Source organism: Cavia porcellus, unplaced genomic scaffold, assembly GCF_034190915.1.
Source record: "Cavia porcellus strain 051 isolate PalLab524CR breed Dunkin Hartley unplaced genomic scaffold, mCavPor4.1 scaffold_29, whole genome shotgun sequence".
NCBI lineage: Eukaryota > Metazoa > Chordata > Mammalia > Rodentia > Caviidae > Cavia > Cavia porcellus.
In genome coordinates, this window is record NW_026947512.1 from 12980917 (window position 1) to 13005359 (window position 24443).

Genomic DNA, 24443 nt, shown 5'->3' on the forward strand with positions numbered 1-24443 from the left:
AACACTTTGAATTAAAAACATTTGGGAGGGCTGTCACTTCTGTGGCAGAGTGTACTGTATTAGCTTAATAAACATTTTATTTGGGTAAGTCTGGGATATTTTAATATAATGGACCAAAAATTCAATGTTGGATTTGAGGATTAAGGCATAAAAAGTTGTATTTTTCCCTTAAACTTATAAAATTTTTTTTCTGGTACTTTATTGACATCATAAACAATTTTCCCAAGACAGCAACATTTGTCTTCGTTTACTTACATTTTGCATGGGCTTCTTTCTTCCTCCCTTCCTGATTGCCTCCCTCTCCCTTTCCTTTTTGTTTTCCCTTTCCCATTCCATTTCCCTTTCTTTTTCCCTTCCCTTCCTTTCTCACCCCTCTCCCTCTTCCTTTCCCCTTTGAAATGAGCTAAGTCTTGCTAAGTTGCCCAGACTGGCCTTGAACTTGAGATCCTCCTGTCTCAGACTCATGAACAGCTGGCCTGACAGGCATGTGCCACCATGCCCACTTTATGATTGCTTTTTAACTTCTGACTTTGCCAAATAAAATTTGTGAGGCTATGTGTTTCAGACCTCCATTTTTCCATGAACTCACATATTTTAATTCTTGAATATTCAAAAAATATAAAATTAAGAAAAATATTTTGGTACAATGATTATTAAAGGAATTCCTGGAGTAGATCAAAATTACTTATTATTCTGTATCTTTTCTAGACACTCAGAATTTTTCTTCCATCTTTTCACTTTTCTTTTGGTAGAGATTTCAGTTGAAGATAGATACTTATTCTCTGGCAAAGAGAATCTTAAATCATAGTGCTTTAAAAACCAGGACTCTTTCTCATTAATCTCCTTAAAATATCAAGTTACATATTGTTCACTTTACTTGGTTCTAGTTGAGACAAATTCTTATTTTGAGTCTTTAGAAAAAGAAACAAACATTTTCATTTTTATATAGAATAAACTTTATTTTTATTATAGACAAAGATCAAAAATAAAGGCTTTTATGTACATGTGACACATAGTGCAAATGGAAGGCTTTTAAATACCACAGACAGACATGTTGTCGGAAACAAAAGGTGAATGGTGGAGGGTTAAGATGGTCGTCCTGGAACTGCAGGAGGGGGTCGCCTAGTAAAAACAAAACAAAATAACAAATAGAAAAACACAGATGCAAAGGAAGAAAATGATGTTTAAGTTATAAAATAAATTCAAATAGTAGCATGCAAAAATATCCCACAAAAGTCAAATTCAAATTGGACAAAACACATAACAAAACAATAACCAGCACACATGCAGGGGACATGGAAGGACCACAAAACAGTGTTAGCATCCGTCGGGACATTTCCTGGCTATCAGTAGTGTGCTGGGACTGAGTCCACTCAACAATCTTATTATTTTGCACCATGGAATTATAACTTCACTTTTAGGAGAACTAGGGGTAGTGTCAGAGCCAAATACCTTTATGACTTGCATTATTTAATTCCCAGTCCTGACTTTGTGACACACGATTATTTCCAAAGACTTAAATGAATATTCTGCAATCTTTAAAAGGGGAGAAGGAATTGATACAGAAATATGGCAAGTGAAATTATTTTAAAGTGAGGGAAATGAGAAGATGTCAAGAGATCAACTGAGCAATGTAATCACAACGCAGAAAATGGGCAGGGGTTAATCTCACGGAAAGTATTTTTAAATAAGAATTTGCTCTGTGAACAGTTTTCACTTTGACGGCCTGGAATCAGGCCCAGCAACACTTGGAGGCCAGGGCTGATCCACAGGGACTCCAAGATTTTGTAGGATTTCTTTTTGACCGAGAGCTAGGTGAAACTGATTTATTCTGAAGTGAGTTCAGATTAAATGAAATTTAGTTTGCTGAACTTTTTGCCATACTCCTAGCCTGGCTTGCAGCTCTCTAGTCAGGCTCATAGGTTATGGAATCAGGCTCCCGAGCTGTGCTTCATTCCACATTGGTTGCTCTGGTATTTGCCAGGAAGATGATTTTCAGATAGAGAAGGCACAGGAACTACACATAGCCACGAACAGTTCTGTAGTAGATGAACAGCAGGCCAAATAAAGCTTTCCTACTGGTTTTTAGCAAAAGTGTACTCTTTGGAACTGAGTATCTAATGAACTCAACACTGCTGCAGGCTTAAGAACTGTGAGGTTACCTCACACCCCACTTTCTTTGGAGTCACACTTTGTCCACTAACCAGCATTTGACAACACATTTGCATGCTTGTTAATCTTGTAATAATTCAGTGAGTGAAGCTGTGATGTGTCTAAAAATCAAACACCAAAAATATTTTTTATTTTCTCTTTCATGTGATGTTAACAGAGACACACTGATAGCTATTTCTAAACTGTTCTTCCTGAAAACCAAGACCAACTTTGTTTTCCAGCCCAATTTAAGCAGGCTACTGCAAAGAGGACTTCCATCCATTTAAATGATGAAGAACTTATTTTTAGTACCTAACCTTTCAACTGTGGGGTTCTGCAAGCCTTTAGCTTGAGAGATCCAGGTAATGAGTATCCCCGGTGTTTTCATGAAGAAAGTGTAATTGAATTTCTGTCAGGTTCAATGAGATTTATCACCTGGACAGCAAACAGAAACTATTTTTGAATTTTGAAGGGGTTTTAGAACACTTTAATTACCTCAGCAGGGTGGAGAGGTGAGCCATTAAGTTGAACAGCAAACCCACAGTGTTGAAGGGACTTTCTATGGGCAAAGCCAAATCACTTTCCTGTTGGAGCTAGTTTGACGTCCTAATCCAGGAACAAGATCAGAAATTTTGGCTTGAAATATATTTCATCCGTAGCTAGAATGTTTGCCTCAAATATCAGGGATCTGTCCCCTCAAACAACTCTTTCCCTCTTACTTATCTTGCATCTAACTTTCCTTTGAATGCTGAAAAACAAAGCAAAACAAACCTACAAAACAAAAACAAACCCACTGTTGCTAATAGCAACATTTAGTGAGTAGGCCAGAGTGAGTTCTGTCATGAATCTGGGTAGTGTGGATTGTTGCTAATTCATTTCCAGAATTCTCTGTATTACTTGAAAGCAAGAACTGAACATATTGGGCGTTTTACCTGTAGAAAGATACCTGTACAAAGGTATCTTATGCTATTGCCACCCCACCATGAAAATTGGAATCCTAAATCTGGATAGTGAATTGTTAACAAATTTCAAAATTCTCATCCTGGTATTTGCCACATAAGCATACCAACCTAACAAACATTAAAACTTGAAGTTGTATTTTCTTAAACATCCCGAAAAATAATAAAGTTGTTTGACCAAAACACTTTTAAGGTAAAGAGACAGGAAAATCTGTATGTGGAATTTATGCCCTCAGATCATAACTTATATACAAAAGACTCAATTATTATTAATATTGAGTTGCCCACATACTCCTCCTGGGGTTAGGAAGGTTATACCTTTTTTTCTTTTCTGTGAAAACCTCACCAGAGTCTCCATTTGCTTTGCTTGCACATCATTCAGATACCATCATCTTAGAACACTGGGTGAGCTTGACAGCTTGGGAAATTGATGAAAAGCAACAGAAATAGATGTTCTCCTAAATTCTTCTCTGATGCTCTTTAATTTTAAACCAGCTTAGATCCTTTCACAATAATCTCATGAGGATAATGTAACTAAGTTAATAGAACTCTTTTTTGAAGAGTAGGAGAGATAAAGTAACACAGAAAACCACCTGAATGTGACTCCAGGCCCACGAAGACTCATCACACGTGTATCTCCTATGTATGTCAAGTCCCCTGATTCCTGAGACCTTCCTCTTGGAACTCAGATCCTACTGTGTAACAAAGCACCAGAGCTCTGGGGAGATTATGCGAAGGTGAGAGCTATCATTACTGTTTTACTTTATCACCCACCCTTTGTTGGTCACAGGCTGTACTAGGATAAGCACACTGAATGCATTTGCCCCATTCTAAAGCCACTGAAGCAAATACTGGAAACCGACTGTTGGGTCAGGAGCTCAATTGTTTACCAATAAGATGTACCTTCTGTTGACCTACTATTTGAGGAGAATATTATTCCTCCTCCTGCTTCCTAGATCTTTTGACAAATTTGTATTTTCAATGGTAAACACCACGTACCTGCTAAGATTTGTGTCCTTTAGTCTATTACAACAGCTCCTTCAGATAAAGGAAAAAGTCTTGCTCAATCCACTGCCTTTGAACTATTCAATTTGTTGCCTTTAAAAAAGTTTTCCCCTCCCTTGATTAATGACAAAAAATAAAATGTTACCATTCTCCATTTCGGTAGTTCTGAGCCAATTCAAGAAGAAGAGCTACAATATTTTTTATAGTCTCAGGTATTACTGAAATGCCTAGACATAATTCATACACAAGAATGAGGAAAGGGAGGATCCTTCAAATGTTATAATTTATTTCAGGTTCAGAAATACAGCGTCACGTTTTCACAATAGGTACATGTGACCTTCAAGAATGATACAGGTTTTAAGAATTTGCTTCAAAAATTCCATTCACAGAGTCCTTGTATCAGCAGTTAGAAATCCGGAAAGTGCCCAGAAGACAGCAAAAGTATTCTGGCTCATATTAATTAAGGAATCAACAGAGAACACAAGATTTCACTTTTATATACTATTTCATTAAAAAAAGTGAAAGAAGAATTCGAGTCAGAAAAGGGAGAAAATAGGAACACAGACGTAACAAGATAAAGGCTGTCCACATGAAATAAAATACACACCAAATTAATAGTGGTAAGATCTCTGGTTGGGTAGGTGACTTACAGACTGGCAGAGGTCAACGCAAGAAGGCAGAATAATTTGTGTCAAAATTTAAAACTTACATCACAAGCAAAGTTTAAAGAATAGAAGGATAAAATTAAAAAGAAATTAATGCTGAGCCACATGTGAAACCCTCCACCATAAAGGTGAGAAGTCTTACCAGTACATCAGTATGAACAATCTAAGCCAAAAGACGCTTCCTTGAGTTTTCTCTCTTGTTGTCTCACACACACATTCTTACATATATGCATTTATATATATACACACACACAAATGGTAATGCATATATTACATATATTTCAAAAATAGTCTTAAAGTTTCACATACAGAGCACCACACAATTTTAAATATACCAACTAGACAGAAGGACTAAGATTATCTAGAAGACACATTAGAGCTCTTTAGGAAGGACTGAGTGATCTAGCTGGTGAGATATCCACTGTTTCTCCAAAATCATGTACTTTCATCCACATTAAACTCTGAGCTCACAGATCGTGGTCCTCTAGGTGAAACAGTACAGAACCCAGCCTCACTGGTGATCTATTTTACATTGAGTTCAACAGTTCAGAGATCTACTATTCAGCTTTATTCTTAAATCTAAATTCAATTTCAAAAAATCATACCATCTGCCAAATGAGAAATGTTTATTTGAAAAAGTTGGTAATCTACCTCCAAGGAATTAAGTAACTTCTCCCTTGCATTTACAAAGCAATTTTACTCAGAAAAGTCCATTACTTTTACTATGTGGCTAAATACCTCTGGTTTTTTTACTTTTCATATAAAGAAAAAATGATTACATGATCAGTTTAGCTTTGGAACATTCAGTTTGGCAATTTAATAATAACTTATAATTCTACCTGGAGATCTTAAAGGCAGGTTTCCAGCTCTTACAGTTCTCAAGCTTTATATTGTCAAAGGTAATTCCATCTTAGAAAGCAGTGCTGTGGATTTAGATATCAATGCCTACGGATGTCACTTTGTTGTCATGGTTATTATAAGCTTCGTGCATCTCAGAAACAATAGGATCAGAAGTTAGGACATTTTATATGTTTCATTTATGTCATTAGAAGTGAACCACTGTTATTATGTGTTATGGAAGATCCTCCAAAGATATCTCTTGGATTAACAGTTTAAAAATATATTCATACCCACACATATGTAAGTACAGGTTTACATATATATTTACACTGATACATATACATATATATATACAATGCACATTCAATCACTCTCATGCTTATGATATTTTAACAAGTGTTTCTAAACTTACTTAAACAGAAAAAAATACATGTACTTACAGGGACAAATTTACTATGTATATACCGTATACTCAGAGACACATGCATAGAAAATGTGTTTGTACACAGAAAACATCAACATTTATCACATACTGGTATTAGGTCCCATTTCATATTTTAGATTTATGGCTACAGTCTATACTAAAAAGTCACAAAATTAATCTATGTGGCTAACTTTTATCCTAAGTTCTGAAGGTTTATAGTTATAGCACGGAAACTGGTTTCACTGTGTTTTGGGATGAGTTGATGTCTGAACATAGAGCAAATTTGCCGATAAACAGACCATACTGCTCTACTATGTCATAAAACACAGCTAAAAGCAACACTCAGAAGGATATTCTTGGCAAGTGAATTCTGGATATGCAATATGCCTGTTCTAAATCAACGATTTCTGTCTGTCCACAGCTGAGTAAATGGTTATCCCAATTAGTTCATGAGCATGCAAAATTTAGCATATGACTACAAAATTAGATTCACCTATCAAACAAACATATACAGTTTAATTTTTCCAATCCTAAAAATGTTTTTCTCAGGATACTAGACAAGACGGAGCGACATCTGTTGTGCTGACAACATCAGAACAATTAGAAATGGAGCGGGAAACAGAAAGCTCTTTAAGCTACATCCCCATCCTAAGGCCAGATGTGCATGCTGAACCTCAAACTCTACACATACATTTGGAGCTTCAGACTTCATTCACAATGACACCTCCTCTTAGCAGACTGCAAACCCTTAGGATGTGGAGTACTATGGCAAACTGGAAATATTCTCAAATGTGACTGCTGAAATTTCGGGGAGACTGGGTTCTATTAGACATAACTAGGAGTAAAACAGAATAAAAATGAACTAACAAAGGGAGACAGTTGGGACAGCACATCTGTGGGACTATAATCTAAAGACAAAAGCCAATGATGACAAATACCATTGTTTATGACTGCCTAAGATCCATGGAAAGAAACTTGGAAAAAAATATCTCCAATTTTCTTTGACATGGTTTGTGCTGATCTGAGAACGCACCAGTGGTTGTCCACAATATTTTCTTCTAACAGAAGGAAATTTTTGAAATACAGCAGAATGCAAAACCACATTTAGCACAAAGCCAAACCCTGGAGTATATAATCTGTTAGCTGCCTATTTTAGAGAATTCAAAGGAAGAAGCAAAGGGAATCCTAAAAAGAGGAAGTTTTATGAAAAAATTCACTGCAGATTTCTTTACTGTTTGTATATGTAAGAGTTTATTGCTAAAATGTACTTTATGTCTTGCACATTGGCAAAGAATTAATTTTTTCAAAGAGAAAAATATAAGCTATAAAAGGACATTAGGGTGGAAATGTTCTTTTGTAATCACTTGTGAATTTGAATGTTCATATGTCCTTTTTGTAAATCTTGTATTTTACATTTTTTCCCTGTCATAACTGGGCTAGCTGTAACCCTTTAGAATATGTTCAATACAATGTCATTCCATGTGGCAAATTCTCTTTAATAATGGTTAAAAGGTTTTATTTCATACTTTATGAGTATCTGCCTTGAGTATAAACTACACAGGAAATTAATGTTAACATACAAATCATGTTTGTTGATTTCAAAGGGAGACATTTCAGTTAGTAAAATCTGATTTACTTCTGTAGACTATGAAATAATGTCATAGGACACCATGATTCAGTGAATAGTGACTCCGCTGTCTGGGAACAGTTAGCAGACAAAATTCCAATTGGCTTCTGACTGTTTCCTACATGTTAATCATCTGGTCCTCAGTAGTTCAAAACCTAGCCTCAAGACCGAACCATTAAGCTTCAAACTAAGTGGTTTTTGTAAATTTTAGAAGCTGCAAGTTTGCTTTGGATCTCAATGCTTCAGTATCATTTCCTGCAGTGAGCTAGGTACAGATCCTAAGGTGGTGTATCTGTAAAAGTGAGAAGGCTGCCTTAGACCATGATATCTTTGACTGACTTTTCTTTCTAGCCCAGGTACTGTTCTTTCAACATGATTACTTCATAGTAGGTCTCAGGATTTCTTAAGAAAGCTAAAGTGTTGACTTGGAGATGTTGTTCAGGGGAAGATCACTTGTCTGGGATATGTGAGAGACCCTATATTCATTCCCCAGGATTGAGGAGGAGGAAGAATTCAGAATGGATACTCACACTACCTCTTTTTAAAGGGCTCTTACATAACTATTTATATCAAATATATAAGAGAACTGTAAAGTAGAATGGAAAGAATTTTTTTGCTCCAACCAAAACGATAAACAAAATGGGCGTTAGTACGATGCTATAGTTAGTCATGCCAAAAATTAGATTAGCTGGAAAATTTAAACATTTTGCAGATTGGTCTTCAATGCCACGTACCAGGAGGTGACTAGGTATGTAAATAAAGATATTACATTTCTCCAGACACTTTTAGAGATGGAATGTTTTGCTTCTTCCTTGAACTCTAAAACTAATTAACTATATTGGTTTATTACCTCAAAGAAGCTTTGATTTCATCATAGCTGATGATTGTAGCATGAAACGAAACATACTGGGATGGGAAACAGCTCTCTAGAGCAAACAATAGAGACTTTTCCTTTGCAAACTACCTTGTGCTTCTGGAAAAGTCTTATTCTTATGGATTTTCAGTTTAAAAAAAATCACTTCCTAGCAGTCTTACGAAATAAAGAAGAGTAGTTAAATATGTAATTATCAGGTAGGTGATAGCGCTAATAATAGACAAGAGAATTTCTGCCATCCTAAACAGAATGGGAAAAGAAATATGTATGTCTTAGTTCTAAGCTCATTAGTATCTCATATCTGTTAATAATTATATTTAATGAGCTATCTGGCAGACAACGTGGAAAAGTTGTCTAAAGCAATTTCAAATATACGCCAGGCCAGGCAAATGGTACCCAAAGTATAGGGTTGCTCTATAAACTGATCTTGGTTCAGAAGTTTTCAAGAGTCAAACCACCAAAATAGATATACCATGAGCAATGAAGATGAGTGACGAATGCATTAGTAAAACTGGTTACTTGCCTACTGATGTCCACACATGCGACTACTCATGATTAACTGCAACACTTATCAGCTATGTTGCTTTCACATAATTCGTTAGTAATTGCCATGCCAGACACTTCGTTTAGTCTAACAGAGAGGATTCTAGTGGGCGGATTATAGTAGGACGAGTTGGTGATGGGGGTGGTCTCCGGCTAGAAAGAGAGAGAGAAAGAGAGAGAGAGAGAGAGGCAAAGAAACAAATAGAATAGCAGAAAGTTATTCCCAAGGACACTGAGAGAGCGCTGTCATGCACAAACACATGCAGTTCGGGTCAGCAGGAGCGGCTGCATTCAATATTGCTGAAGTACCACTGTCATTTTTCATTCATCTAGCAGTTTCCAGTGAAAATTAAGTATTTTTCCCATGCAAATCTTTCTCCAAATGAGTCAGCTTTTTTAATATTACAAATAAGAAATCATTTGAAAAAATACTCCACATATTTCAGCCAAAAGAATACAATGATTATGCACAACGAACTGGTTGTGTTTTATCTCTCTACTAAACTAAAAAGGTATATTAAATCTCACACAATCATGGGTTTTGCATACTTATCTGTCTTTATATAATTTTCTTCCTCTTTTTATATCAGAATGTTAGTTCCCACCTGAGTGCTTTTAGCAGTAGCTTTCTCCAATTTGCTCGTTATTTTACTTATAATTTGCAGTGCACTAGAAATTCAAATAATCAAGTCTTTAAGAGCTCTCTGCAATAAGGATCAACAGATTCAATCTGAATAATGGAGGAAACGGTATAATTCTAGCTTCTGTTTTGGTCCTAAAGGTTTTATTATTATTGGCAGTAATAATGCCCACTTTTTGGTTGATAGTATGTTTCTAATAGCTGAATGTGCTGAGCAGACATATTCCAGATAAATTAAATTTTACTGTAGTCAAGAATCTCATTATTATCAATAATATTTATTCCCTGAACTGCTAACATTTCCTAAATGTATTACTGTGTGTGTGTGTGTGTGTGTGTGTGTGTGTGTGTGTGTGTGTGTGTGTTCTTTATATGACAGACCTTGGGGATAACTTTAATATGCCCAAATTTCAGCAAATTATACAAACCAAAGCAGTTTTCTTTGACAAAACTCTCCACTAATTCTTTTCCCCGCAAAAGACTCCTTCTGCAATTATAACCAAGTCACGAGATTATCTTCTGTTTTGGAAACAATAAATTGGTCACATTGAATGTGTATTTTTAGGTATAAAGAAGTGAAGTTAGAAAAGATTTAGAAAACAATTATGAAATGTTTAAAAATCGCATCTCTGGTGCTGGGTTGTTAGGGTTAGCACAGTTTCTGCCATGGCCCTGGGCTTGCTTTCCCATCAAGGAAAAGCAAGAACAACAATAACAACAACAAAATCCATGGAAAATCAAAGTCAAAGCAAAAGAGAGATTATTAATGGTGAAAATACCAGTTACACATAAACTGATAAATACTGAGTTCTTTTTCCTCTCTATAATAAAAACATGTCTTAGGGAATTTAAAGTAAATCTTTTCCTGTAAAAATATATTCTAATATAATGTCCTATACTACTTTTTTAAAAAAAATAAGCAGTCACTCAATTTTTTAAAGTTACTTAGAGATCAAAGAAATAGTAAGAAAACTAAATCTACATTAGTGGCATAACTTGGTAAACAGATAAGTTTTCCTGCAGAAGGCTACAGTGACCACCTGATATGCTTTGGAAATTCTCCACTAGGAAAAATCCTCTCATAATTTTGTTCTTACCTGCGACCATGCAAAAACACCTCTTTTCTGGTATATTGTGCATCTTTGTTTAAAATGGTCACATTTCTTATGTCTTGAATCTTGGACCTGCACTGTGTCCCACTTGGTTGTGAAGTTTCTAGAGGCCAGAGCTGTACCTACTTTACTAGTCACATGGTGTTTAGCACGGTATAACATGCAGTTACAGTCTCACTGTCCTTTTGTTCACCTTTTAATACTTATCTTTCAATACACATCAAAGTCTTCTCTGTTCCACTTTTCCCTGTTCAGATATAACTGCTTTTATGGCATCTCAACATGTTTTGATTAGGAGTCATCACACTGAATTACAATTAGGTTTCCATTGATTAGATATGTGCTATGCCTTAGTCTTCTTCATGTTTAGATAATATCCAGCTCTTTGCTTATTGTTTACCCAGTGAATGTTTGACAACTGCATGAAGGACAGTTTTTCTTCTGGAAGTAAAACAACTTATGAGTATTTATGTTATTAATTGGTATTATAATACAGAGTCTTAGTAAGATACAACCATGGTGCAAAAAATAAGGAAGGAACATGTAGGCTGAGTCTCTTGGAAATTCTACACATAAAAAGATATTAGATGACTCAATTCTTTAGTAAGTGTTTGCAATAAATAATAGACCCCTGTCCTAAAGGAGTTGGACAAATAATAACTTAATCTATGGAGATGTATTCTTAACAATTAAGCGGTTATGGGGGTAGGTATAGAAAGTTGCCCAGAATTATTGGTAGAGTTTAAGGGAAACTGTACCAATAATAATAGACTTACATATGGATTTTTACTTGAAAAAATATATATTTTGAGCTACACATGCAGTAAGAGGTGGGATATACTGTAGCATGGTAAACTGGAAATTGTTTTATGCAAATTGATAGCTTGGACCAAGGTTTGTAACCAAGAGAAAAAGGAATACAAAGGGATTCTCTTCTAATCCCCTTGTTCCTGTCTGAAATGCCATTCCTCAGTTCTTCTAGACCATCTATCTCAGCTTCCCACCTCCACCTCCCATCGATCACTTAACTTTGTGATTATGTATTTACTAATCATTTCTTGTGTTCTCTATAAATTAAGAGTTCCCTGATACAGAGACTACTTACATTGCATTCTCACATATTCCACATACAATGCAATTAAATGGGAGTAAATACGCATTTGTTAGGTAATGGAGAAATGAATGAATGGATGGCTGAAATGTACTGCCTAAGCAACACATTTATTCAGGCTATCGTCAAAGTTGGGGCAAGTGAAGCAGGTCCAGAAAAGCCAGCAATGTACACTTTGGAGATGTTTCTTGGAGGCTAATATTTGAGGCAGCATGTTTACATGGAACAAGTCCTGTACCAAGTCAAATGATGTGAACTTCAGCTCCAGTTATTTGAACTGTGCAATCATTAGCCTACTAAACTCCTCTCACTTCAGTTTTTCAAACACGACACAGACTCATCTAGATGATATGTCTCAGGCTTTCAAGTTCTATACTGCATGCACTATTCACTGAGCATCTACCTTATGGACTGGATCTTGTTGATGATTTTTAAAGAGCTCAGAATATTCAGTGTAGCAGACTAGTAGAGTAAGACTAGTAAAATATGCAAATGGTTTTACCATAGTACTACATTTTAAGTGGGATAATAAACAAGAATTCTGTAAAGCTTGAAATAATGTGGTAAAAGCAAGGACAAACATGATTTTAAATGCTGCACATGTAACTCAGAAGTTGTGGAGTGTAGGTGTATTACGAGTGAAGAAACTAGAATTTAAATTATAAATTCTGAGGGATTCATTAATAAAGGTGAAGAACAGAAAAATTCAAATACTCTGATGGCACAGTAAATTCTCACTGATCTGTTCGTTAATCCTTGGTGCATGCCGAATGGGTCATGAGAAGGACAAACTGTAGTGGGCAGCTGAAGAAAGACAGCAAGAGAGGGCACCAGGAGGACACACGCTCCTGTCAGGTACCTGTCCTGTTGTGCATCTTGTTTATTTCATAGAACTGAGCATGGTCTTTGGTTCACAGGTATTTATTTTTCCAAATAAGTCAGAAGAACCTAGTCACCTGTGAACTTGTCAAGGACCTTACTTTTAAAAAGATTTCACTTAACTATGTGGTAAATTAAATGACTGAAATGATAAAAGACAAAAATTTCTGCAACGATTTCTCAAGATGAGTAGGACCTTTTGAAATATGCCCGGTTTCGGGTTAAAGGAACCCACATATATATTTATAGTTATGGTTTGTGTCTAGATGACTCCCCAAAGCCTCATGCAGTCAGGGGACTTTTTCAGAAGTGGCTGAATCTAGAGTGTGTGATACAGGGATTAATAAATCACTTCACCAATTGGTCCAGCATAGTTCTGGCTAAGATTAAGAGTGTGAGTACTACACTTGCCCTAGGGCGGGTAGCCTCCATACAATGTAAGGGACAGAAAAAGTCTTGTCTCCTTTCTCTTGTTGCTTTGCTGGCTTGTTGCTGGCTACCATGAAAAGCACCCACTCACACACATACACGCTTGCTTTTGCTGTCTTCTGCCACCATGAACTGTTGCTCTTCTGCCATGAGCCCTCCTGCCTTGGAGCCAGCTGATTATGGACTGAAACCTCTACAAACTGTGAGCTAAATAAACTTTTCTTGTACTCATCTCAACAGCAAATATACTAACATACCTTTCCTCCATTAACTTTGGGCACTGGATATTTTATCTCAGCAATAATAGAAAAGTAGCTAAAAGACTTAGTAAATAAAAATCCTAAAGACTCTCTCATTCTTCTGGAAGAAATAAGCACTATTTTATTTCTGAAACAATAAAAACTAATCTCTGTGTAAAACTCTACTAGAAAGCAATTAAAGAGAAGCATTAAGTTGTTCGGGATGAATTTTCTTAATATGCAATACTGAGACGTTTGTCAACTCAGACACCAGAAAAAAAATTTAAGTTTTACTGTTTAAATTCATTTCATTGGTCCGGTTCCTAACCATTCAAAGACATTCATTTCATTTTGGGCAAAGCAAAAATTTTTGTTTTGTACCAAATTTTCCTCAGTTGCTTTGTTTCATGACAGGCTTCATTAACTAACCCATTATAATGAAATGGAGCATCTTGTATCAGTTAATATTTATTGAAATACTTCATTGTGTGTGGGCAGTTTATGGTTATGATAGACGAGCCATATTTCTATTTCCAAATCAAAGGGAAAGATGTAATACTTGAGGTTATATTTATGCTGCAGGGGTGGACAATTTACAGTATTATGGATAATGACAAATTTTATAAGAAAGTCAAATGCTCATGCAGGGTGGGTGGCATTTTGTGGCAAAAACAGGCTTTACTGATAAGATAAAAATGTACTATTTTTTCTCTTATTTCATGTTCTTTTAAGAACAGAGTGACTAACATTTCATTTGCTATTTTTTTAGGTTACCTGCTCTTGAGTGCTCATGGAATGAGGTCACTCTTAACAAGATTGGGGGAAAGGTCCAAAGGGCAAATTGCTTTGGTACCTCAGCTTCTTGGTGGATGTGGAAACTATTTTTTAGTGACTGGTTTACAAGTGACTGGTTTTAGTGACTGGTTTAGTGACTGGCATAATGTGGAATTCTGAAGTGGCTTGATCTTTACGCAGCTGCAGGTGGGGACTGATCATCTGACAGGTGGCTGTGCTGCAGATTGGACCTGCATACCTCAGTCTCCTTCCTTTCCTTCTTAGATCCTAGCCTATAATCTCTTCTATTGGGCAGTTTCATTGGTATGGTCTAGTGCAGGCAAAGAACCTCAAATTATACCTTGCACCAAAATTCTCTGGAGGACTAATTCAAGTAGAAGTTACGAGGTGCCACCCAGAGTTGCTTCTGGGGTGGGACATTTCCAACAAGATGATGCAGATGCTGCTGGCCCTTGCACCATGCTTTGAAAATCACTGTTCTTAGTCATAATCAATGGTTTTGACCTTGTATATCAATTCATTTCTAGAAAACATCAAACAGAAAAGAAAAAGCACTAGAAGAAACTTAAGAGGGTTAAAGAAATGGCCATAGAAATACTTTGATAGTTAGGGGAATTAGACTTAATGTGGTAGGGTCAGAGCAGTTTTAATTTCATTTTAAAGACCAAGATACAGTAGCTTTCTTGTTAGTCCTCACTAACATAATGACTTGCTTAGGGAAGCTTGTATTTCTCCATGAAAATGGTATTGAAAGTAAATATGTCCAAATGTGCATTCCAAGTTCTCATCTTCAGGAAAAAAATGTTTGAAATCCAATCTAATTCACTGGCCCCAAATTAAAAAGAAAGTATTAGAAAAGATAAACAAAGATTACTACTTCTGGAGATATTTCCTTGAGAGTGCAGTTATTTGCATGAGAGAACCTGCAGTACTACAGGTTCTACCTAGTAAATACAATTAAAGCTAAAAAATGTAACTCTGTCAGAAATTAAGTTTACTTTTAATTACATCTAGGATCAAGAAAGAATTATATATTCCAGGTTTTTCAGAGAACTAAAGTTTGATACCAACTTGCTCGACTTTTTAATGTAATTAATAGTGAAAGATTAATAGTGGTTGTATACTTAACCACTAGATACAAGGCAACCCCTTCTCTACATCTGATGAATTTCTCACAAAACAAACAAAAAATATTTCCTTAATTTTAATAACTGAAAATTTCCATTATCCTTTTGAAATATTTAGTCCTCGTACCATTTCTCAAAGTTTGAGCCATGCATGTCCTAACTGAACAATATTCTAACTCTCCTATAAGCTCAGATTTCTCCTTTTACTTTGTGAATCTTCCATGACCTGCTGAGGGCTGTGTCCTGATTGGTAGATCAGTGATTGAACTAATGAATGGACCCTGGGTAACTTGGGCCAAGGAGCACTGCTTAGGTGGAATGGAAAGGAGGATTTGATCTAGAACTTTTACTTCCTCTTACAAATGTCTGCTTTAGGAGAGCTGACCATAGGACATAGTATTTTAATTTCAAGACTGTATTGGCTTATTTTGAATATTTATTTGATAAATTTGTTTTACATATCTAGAAGGCATGAGGCTAAGTTCAGAAAAATGCTATAACAATCATGATTTTGTCCATATGAAAGATAATGCCCTGTCATTTATTATCAAAAATACTATAGGATACTATCCAGCACATTTTTGGCCTTTCTTTCTTTTGGCTTAAGTAATATTGTCTAACGCTGTCCAAGAAGAGTTTAAAGTAGATGTTAGAAAGTATACAAAACTTGGACTCTATTTAGGCAGCTTATGGAATTCTTCATGATTCTTGCTACATGTTACAGTGGACATTTCTTTTCTCTTGAAAAATGAACTCATGATTTTAAAATGTATGTCACTGATAAGATATGAATCAATTAATATATTTGAAGTAAAAATACAAGAAAATTGTCTACACAATTTATTTGATGATGCAGACAAGTACTATTCTGTATAAATTACTTGCTGAGCCCATATTAAATGGTAGTATGATCTGCCTCATTACTCTCTTTACATTGTCCTAAATGCCTGACGGATTTCTCTCAAAGATACGTTATCAATATACCCATTTTTGTGGTTGTGGCAAAAAGGCAGCTTACAGGATAATTTGCCCATATTAACTCTGCTCAGTTTATGATTTATAAAGAATTTTATGACAACATTCACTCAGCAAATGTTTAATAGAACACGAAAGCATGATTACACAAGCTCATAAAATATGCTGTTCGGGGTGAATTCCAAAATAAATTTTGATTAAACTTTGCAAGTCAGCTCATCTTGTATTCTTTCCTTCCCCCTCCTTCCCTCAATAAACCCCAGGTGTCCCTCAAGCGCTGTATTAAAGAGTTAAGGACACAGATTTAAAGACAGCCACCATCTGGAAGGAGCATCTTTTTGAGATGGGAAAACACAATAGTGACAAAGAGGGGCAAGTGCTCAGACAGGACTGTGCTCCAAGAGTGGCAGGGGACACTGAGAGGCCTATGCTGGAATTGAACGGAGACTTGAGAGTTAAAAGGGCTTCCAGAAAGTAGGGAAAGTCAAGAAGACTGGCATTCCGGGAATAGGCAAGGATGTGAACTAGGCAAAGGAAGCCAGGAAAAGTATTGCTGGTTTGAAAAATGAAGTGTTGTCTTACTCTTTATGACAAGTACCGAACAGCTAGTCCCAGGGCCTAACAAAGCTCTAAAACAGGTAACTTTAGGGGCTGTTCAGTTTGTATGGAAATGTGATAGCTAAAGGTACTATTTTGGAGATTAACTTCTTTTCCACTTTGGCCTCTGCACTATATCACTGACAGCAGATAAGCTGAGAAAAGACTGAAGAGATGCGAAGAAGCAAACGGTAAGAGAAAGCAGCGTGACAGCACTGTAGAGGGATGACTTGGCTTGTTCTAAGAGATTTAAACGAGAAGGCTACTGAATTTAATTAGGTAGTCCTGTTCAATAAACTTTTTCCTTCCCTTCCTTTTCTTCCTTCCTTCTTCCCTCCCTCCCTTCCTCCTTCCTTCTCTTTTTCTTCCTTTCCCAGCAGAGGCTTTCATGAGTTTATGTGCCATGGAAATCTACTTCCATTGATGATGGAAGGGGTAAAGCCTTTTCTGATCTTCCTTATCTCCTGTCCTTTGGCCGCTCCTTTAGGCACCAGCAAAGGGAAGCAGATGCTGCCTTCTGAGGGAAAGGCAGAGAGACCAGGAAGCAGGTGCTGAAAACTAGCTGTTGGGAGAGGGACACTTCCACTTCTGGGTGTATATTCCTTTGTCATCTAAAGTCAGGGCTAAGAAAAAGCACAATAGGGAGGGGAAGGGCAATGCGTTGAGCATAAAAAACTGTAAAATTCCTTCCTGCTTTAAGGAGACAGAACAGATGCTCTGTGTTTTTCTAAGACATCACAGGTACCTTATAAGCACAGGCATGTAAGTTGGGGCCTCACTTCAGAAAGGCAAACTGGGAATACTGATGAAGAAGTTAACTCACCCATTCTTTAAAAAAAATACTTATAAGTCAAAGAAGCACAAGGAAGTTGAAGATTTAGGGAGAATGCTGCATCAACATTTCATTGCCGCCTGACTTTGATATGTGATACATTAAAAGACCAGTTTTCAATGCCACACATGATACTTTTCTTGTCACTGGTATCAATCCAAGTAGCAAAAACGGAGACAAAGAATTGCCACTTACGGATCACAGTCTCAGTAATCAAAACAGAGAAGAAAAATTCCAGCAGGAGGAGCTCTAACACGTCTAAGAGCTCAAGTTATAAAAACAACAAAATTTTTAAGGCAAACAGAGAAAAACAGAGAGGCATTATGTCTTGCAAGCTGCCGTGTCAGTGAAGAAATATGTGACCAAGTCCAATTAAATGCTTCGCAAGAAGCCAAGAGATGATCCTGGTGGGGACATCATGGCCTTCATTTTCTCCTGCAAATTTCCTCTATCTGACACTGTTAGACTCTGGCTGGGTCTGCAGTATTAATTCTCACAAAAGAGGGAGCAAAAGGCTGATTTCTGGACATGCCTAGAAGTCATTCTGTCCCTCTGAATAGACTGTATTGTTTCTAAATGAGCCTTTGACACTGGCTCAGAAACCACATTTTAAAAGTCCTTTTTAAGGACTTTTTATTGTTAGTTGAAAGCACTACAAAACTCCTAACAGTTAAGTTTCTTTGCTCAGTGGCTTACTGGGTACATTTTTTTTTTTTTTTTTTTTTTACAATGAGAGAAATGCTGTGTTTGTAAAAGTTGGTGCTAAAAAGGCAAGAAATCATATGTCCCCTGGACCAAGTAAAGAGTGTGCAGAAAGAATTAAAGCTTTCTAACACACGCACACACACACACACACACACACACACACACACACACATACACACATACACACACGGACTGGAACACAAAGAATTTACTCAGGAAAACAATGAAAAGTAGGAGTTTAAGTGATTTGATTCTTAGGGGAGGCCTCTCTCTTTTGGACAGTGCTTTGGGGTTGGCAGGAATGAGTGGTGGGCATACAAGATGATCACAACTGCTTAACCTGAAGGAAATTTTCAACCAATGCCTTTAATGTCTTGCCAATAAAAAGTCAAACTTTTTGTTTTACACCTTAATGGTATGGCTCACATTTAAAACTTTTATACAAGCTCTTGCAGAAACTTTTAACTAGATCAATTCAGACCAAAAATCACTAAATAAAGCTAGTCTAGACGAAAAATCTATGGAAACCATATGTCCTTTAGGCATCTGTCTTACAAAGACTGCTGTCATCCTAGAGAAATCGTTCGCAAAATACGCTTTAGGAAAAAATGTACCCAGTAAGGACCATGGAGAAGTGTTTAAGAAAGGCTGAACTTCCAGAAAGGAAAGCCAAAATGTTTCTAAATGAGAGGGTCCCATTTCCACATTCTCCTGTCAGTAAATACTTCTGAAAGGATAGCAGATATCATTTATATTTCCATTATTCTAGAAGGAATAAAAAACGTTTACAGTTACATTCCTCCAGACTCCTGCAGAACATTAGAACAAGAGATCTCAGAGCAGCTCCGTTCTCACCCACTGAGAACTGTTTTGAATAATGTCGTACGTGGATGAGGCCAGAGAACCAGAACATTTTCTTCTGATTATTACCTCATCCTGCTGGCCTGCCAAACACAGCTAGACGGCAGGTGTCCGACATAAGTAACCAGAGCAAGGCTGTTCTATATAATTGTGTGCAGGGCCCAGCTGAGGGCCTGGACAAAGGAAATCAGGACAGGGGTACAGTGAGGGGTGCAATGAGACAGCAGGGAAGAGGTATATTTTGAAACTTTTACTTTTACACTTCAGTATTGCTTTCTGAACTAGATATGACAGTCAGGGCTATCTTCCTTAATCAATTACATATTTTTTGTATTTTAAAATGCACCTTAATTTTAATAAGAATATGAAACCCACACACACACAAAAAAAACTAGGAATGCAAGCTTTAGTGACAAAAATAGTATTTTACCTGAAAACTACAGATAGCTTGTAGAAACTATTTATAAATTTCAAAGATTCCTTGTGACCTTTTAGAATATTATACTGAAATCCTTGCTCTTCAGGCAGGAGGACTTTGGGGCAATGTAATAGCAGTAGTTTTGGGCATGGGTGCTGCCTTTTGTTGCTTAATTCCCTACAACATTGTCAATGAACAATGTATAGCAAGTAGCTTCATGTGGAGAAAAGATCCTGTATCGATAAGAAAACAAGAAATCTGCCAGATGCAATCAATTGATTTCAGTACACAAAAATTTTAAGCAAAATGTGAAACATTATTTCAATGTATTTTGACAAAGATATTATTGCTTTATAAATGAGCTTTGAATATACTTTACTGACTTTCAAGTATTAAGATGGTAATGCAGAGATTTAGAAGGTTAGAAAGATTAAAACAACTCAAGCAGTTATGCAAACATCTCTCAGGACAGATCCCTAAAGTGAATGAATGACAGAGCATTTAAACAAGTTAACGAAAGTCTCCTGATGAGGCACAAGGACTTTTTCCACTGCTATTATTGTACCAGCTAAATTAGAAGTCCTTTTTTATGCAAATAACTTGTGGAATATGGATTTCGTTTTGACTTCAGGCCTAGATGTGTGGGGAGAAATTACTGCAATGGTTTCTCTAGTCAACACACTCATAATAGTTCTTACTATTTCTACCCTAAGAGGCAATAATTAAGATATTGTAGAACTTGCCTCACATGAAGTTTTATTATTTTAGCTATTAAAATATTTTCCAACACTACTGAGAAGCAGAAAAAAATGTTTTAAAAATATCAGTATTGTATAAACATTTAGTTTTTATAGGTTTTTCTCAATGAATGTTATTCTAATTCAAGAGTAGGGTAGATTTTCTAGTGTAGATCCTCAGGCACAATGATTAAAAAGAGGTTTACTTGAAGGAAAGATTTCATTCACTCTTAACATTGACTTTGAAAAGAACCTAATATAAACTTAAACTAACATGGTCCAGAATATGCATTATTAATTATGTAAGTATGCATTTCCAAGTGAAATAATTTTATCATAGACCTGTGAACAGCAAAATGCTTTTAGAAGTCTTTGTTATATCCTACTCCATAAAATGTCTCATTGCAGATGAGGTGTATAGTGCTATTTGGATAAAGGAAATGTTTCAAATAAATATTATGTATGAGGATGTAGATGAAATACAAATCTAGATGGTAGTGCCTTAAAGTCTGAAACCAAATGGAGGTCCTTATTTACATGGCTAAGACAAATGACATACTTGACTATAAACCAAGACCGTTCCTCAATCATATCTGAAGCCACCTGAGGCCTTTTCACTCTCCTTATCTTAGTTTTCAGAATCATCAACAGCTCAGAATGTTTCTGTGGCGGTGTATCTAGTTTGCACTTATCCTATCTTGACCTTATGCTCACGCTTAGTTTCTGCATTCCTTTCTCCACCAAAACCAAAATAAAAACCAAAACCAATGGAAGGGAAGGAGGATACTTAGAAATCTCTCCTATTTGAGCAGCAAGAAGTGTATTTACACTTTGCCTTATTTTCTCAATACAGGAAGAGTTCGTTTTGTGAAGAGCTGAAAGTTTGCTGTATCTCTGAGTAGCTGAAGTTAGGAGCCCTGCCACTGCTTTTGAGCAACTGAGAATTTTGCTACTTGTCCTTTTGATTAAATGGTTTTTTTTTCCTGGTCTTTGAATGGAATGTGTTCTACAATTTATGTGAACTGATAATTTTGACTGGAAAACAGAAGTGGACATTTCTCAGTGCTCATGGGAATAGTTAAAAATAAGAGACTGGAGCCCTTGGTATTTGTGGTTTTGCCTATCATGTGGCTCTGATACCTGAGCAGCAGCCAGAAGCAAAAGAAAAGTACCAGGCCAAGATGAAGCCGCCTAAATATCTTGTGGCTTTAGACTCTGCCCTGGGTAGGAATTCTATTTTTGGCCTGAGTTGCCATGTGATCTAAACTTCATCTAAATACTTAAGTAATGTGGCATCAATAAACATGCAGATTCTCCCAACGCCAGGGACTCTCCAGTTCCGCCTTCCCTTCCCCCTCTCTGAAAATACTCGTTGGACTCAAAGTATAATATTCTCCTGGCAACTGCATTTGGTAAGCCAGATGGATTTCATTTGGCAACTAAAGGGTGTAAATATGTGTTTAGATTCGGAGGTTCCCCAGACAATGCTTACAATATGTTGGCACAAGTAAGCTAAAGAATTTCGATGTCGGGCATTTTAAAACTCTGTTTTTAAGCAGCAATAAAGTAATGACAAACAGGCAAAAGCCATCAAACTTGCAGCTAAATCTTCAGCTCCTTTCTCACATTGTTGGAGGTAGACATTTAAGGCACAGTCTTAGGGAAAGATGCGGCATTTACATTTTCATTTTAAATTTCCTGGCTTTTATAGGCTAAACCAAGTCTGGTAAGTGTCATTTAAATTTCTCTTTTAATGTTTCATTGTAGCTGATAAGTCAAAGGAAAGGGAAATGCTTCCAAGAGCTCATTCTTAAAGTTTTCTGCTTGGATGAAGTTCAGAGAGGAAAGTGCCATGAATTGTGTGCCATAAACTTCTGAAGCCACTGAAAAACATACCTCCTAATCAGCACTGTCTGACTGTGAAGGTTTCCCTGTAAAATCATCCTTTTCTTACAGCGAAGGAAATAAAAGAGCATAGTGATGAAACAGAAGAACTAGGCTGTGTGTGTCTACAAGTCTGTTGTCTGCCTCCACTGGGTAGAAGAGCTCTTTTCTTTGAGCTGATATCAACTTGCATATAGGGACACTCAGCAGATTCCGACTCGTGACAGTGTGCAGCTGACCGGCCACATGAAGAATAATCATTAGGAGCACATTTTTCACTGGCTCCTCGGCCAGATGCTGTCTGTCTTCATCTATCCATCAGGTGAAGCTGAGGGCAGGGCTGGGCTCCCCAAAACTCAGACAGGCTGCTCTTTTAGTGATTGAAGCTTAGCAATTTAGAGCCCCAAAGAGAACAATGACAGAGCTATTTGCCATTATTTGTCATGGGACATGGGACGGGGAAGCAGTTGTGTTTGGTTAACTTCATGTCGGTTTCCAGCAGGCTAACAGCAGCATAGTGTTAGATTTACTGCCTTCTGCCTGCATTTATGTTACTTGTGCTTTGCCTTGTATAAATGCTTTTTAATTTTCCTTTGTCTCTTACACTCCTGCGACATCAAATATTTGGAAAAGTAAGATAAAGGGCACACTGAAAACAAAACACAAAAGCAAACCGATGTCCACTTCTGCAAAGCTCCCCAGCTCTGACCTTCACGACCTTTGCATTCTGCGTCCTGGTCTCGCCTAAACAGGCTGCCAGGCATCTCAGCTGCGGCAGGATGGAGATGTTTGTGTAAAGTAGTCTCAAGTTTGCTAGACCCAAGAAGGAAACCACCGAACTAATTTTACTTTCACTTACACCAGACTGAAAACCAAGACCTGAAAAATGAAAAACTTTGACATTAACCATGATTCATTTCACCAAAATACTGTATTACAACCAGAATCATGAAAGAATTTGAATGAGGCTTTTGATGGGATTTTTAATTGAGGGGCTTAAACTATATTGAACACTTATTTTTCATGAACAGCATGTGCCCAGAATTCTATTTTCATTAAAGTATATTAAGCATCATGACAACTCATGGTAAACCTGCAACAAATTATTAATTACAGTTGGGGCTTTCAATAACAAGTTTTGTAACATGGTTGCCTCACAAGATGCCTTAAATATTAAAAGAAAACCCCAAGTCGTTTCTTTCTTGGCAGTTATACTCTGAAAAAAAATTTTGCTTGGCTTTTAGTTGCTACAAAGCAGTTCACTGAAATATCAGAATATCTAATTACAATTTTAAAAGATATTTTCTTTAGTGTGGGTGGACAGTGAGGAAAGCAGAAGCCTTGTGGCTGACATCACAAATCACAAGGTGAGTCCATGTTTTGTTTGTGAGGCACTTTGCTGCTAAGAGTCACACTTTTAGGGGACCATTGAGCAGAGAGCAAATCAGGACTCGTCCAGGACAGGCCTGTGGGGACTCAGACCAGCCCACTCACACAGGCTCCTTAATTTCCATGCACACTCAAGCCCCCAACTTCAAGGCTCAGCGGCTTCATCCTTCACAGCACCAAACCTTGACACGAGGAGGGATGCAAAGACACATGTGAGAATCATGAGTTTGCACTCACTCAGAATTTGGGAAACTTGACTGAAAACACAAAACAAGCTCTTACATCACACAAAAGGTATTTGCAGCTACTGTCAGGAACACCAACATATCAAACAAAGAGGCGCAGCACTGCAGGCCATCTAGTTTAACCTAAAAACTAAATTAGAAGGATAACTAAATGTTTCTCTTATTGGTAAACAAAAGCATGTGCGTGCACTGATTGTCTCTGTAGAGGCATTTCTAAACCTTTTGGTACCGGTTAGACATAGATTATTGAAAACACGGGATTGTATGAGACTTCTAGTACGTGCATCACGTAGAATCACGGAAGCCGTGCGTGAGGGCCAGGACCTACGTGAGAAGCTCTGGCGTAGTCTTGATGGTACACAGGAGACGTGCACATCAAC

At 36.9% G+C, this 24443-nt stretch overlaps 1 protein-coding gene across 6 annotated transcripts in view; it reads right to left on the reverse strand.

Moving 5' to 3' along the window:
• Window positions 1–932: 932 nt before the first annotated feature.
• The window catches only part of Dnm3 (dynamin 3), a 548406-nt gene continuing 524895 nt past the window's right edge, over window positions 933–24443 (reverse strand). For 3 of the 6 annotated variants that reach the window (XM_063239981.1, XM_063239980.1, XM_063239979.1), the window contains one exon: window positions 4382–9241. In XM_063239981.1, the coding sequence (XP_063096051.1) occupies window positions 9172–9241 (70 nt within the window). In that variant the 3' untranslated portion in view covers window positions 4382–9171. Of the gene's footprint in view, window positions 1123–4381; window positions 9242–23392; window positions 24001–24443 lie in introns of those variants that run through there. The other 3 variants (XM_063239984.1, XM_063239983.1, XM_063239982.1) reach the window with 2 other exon arrangements.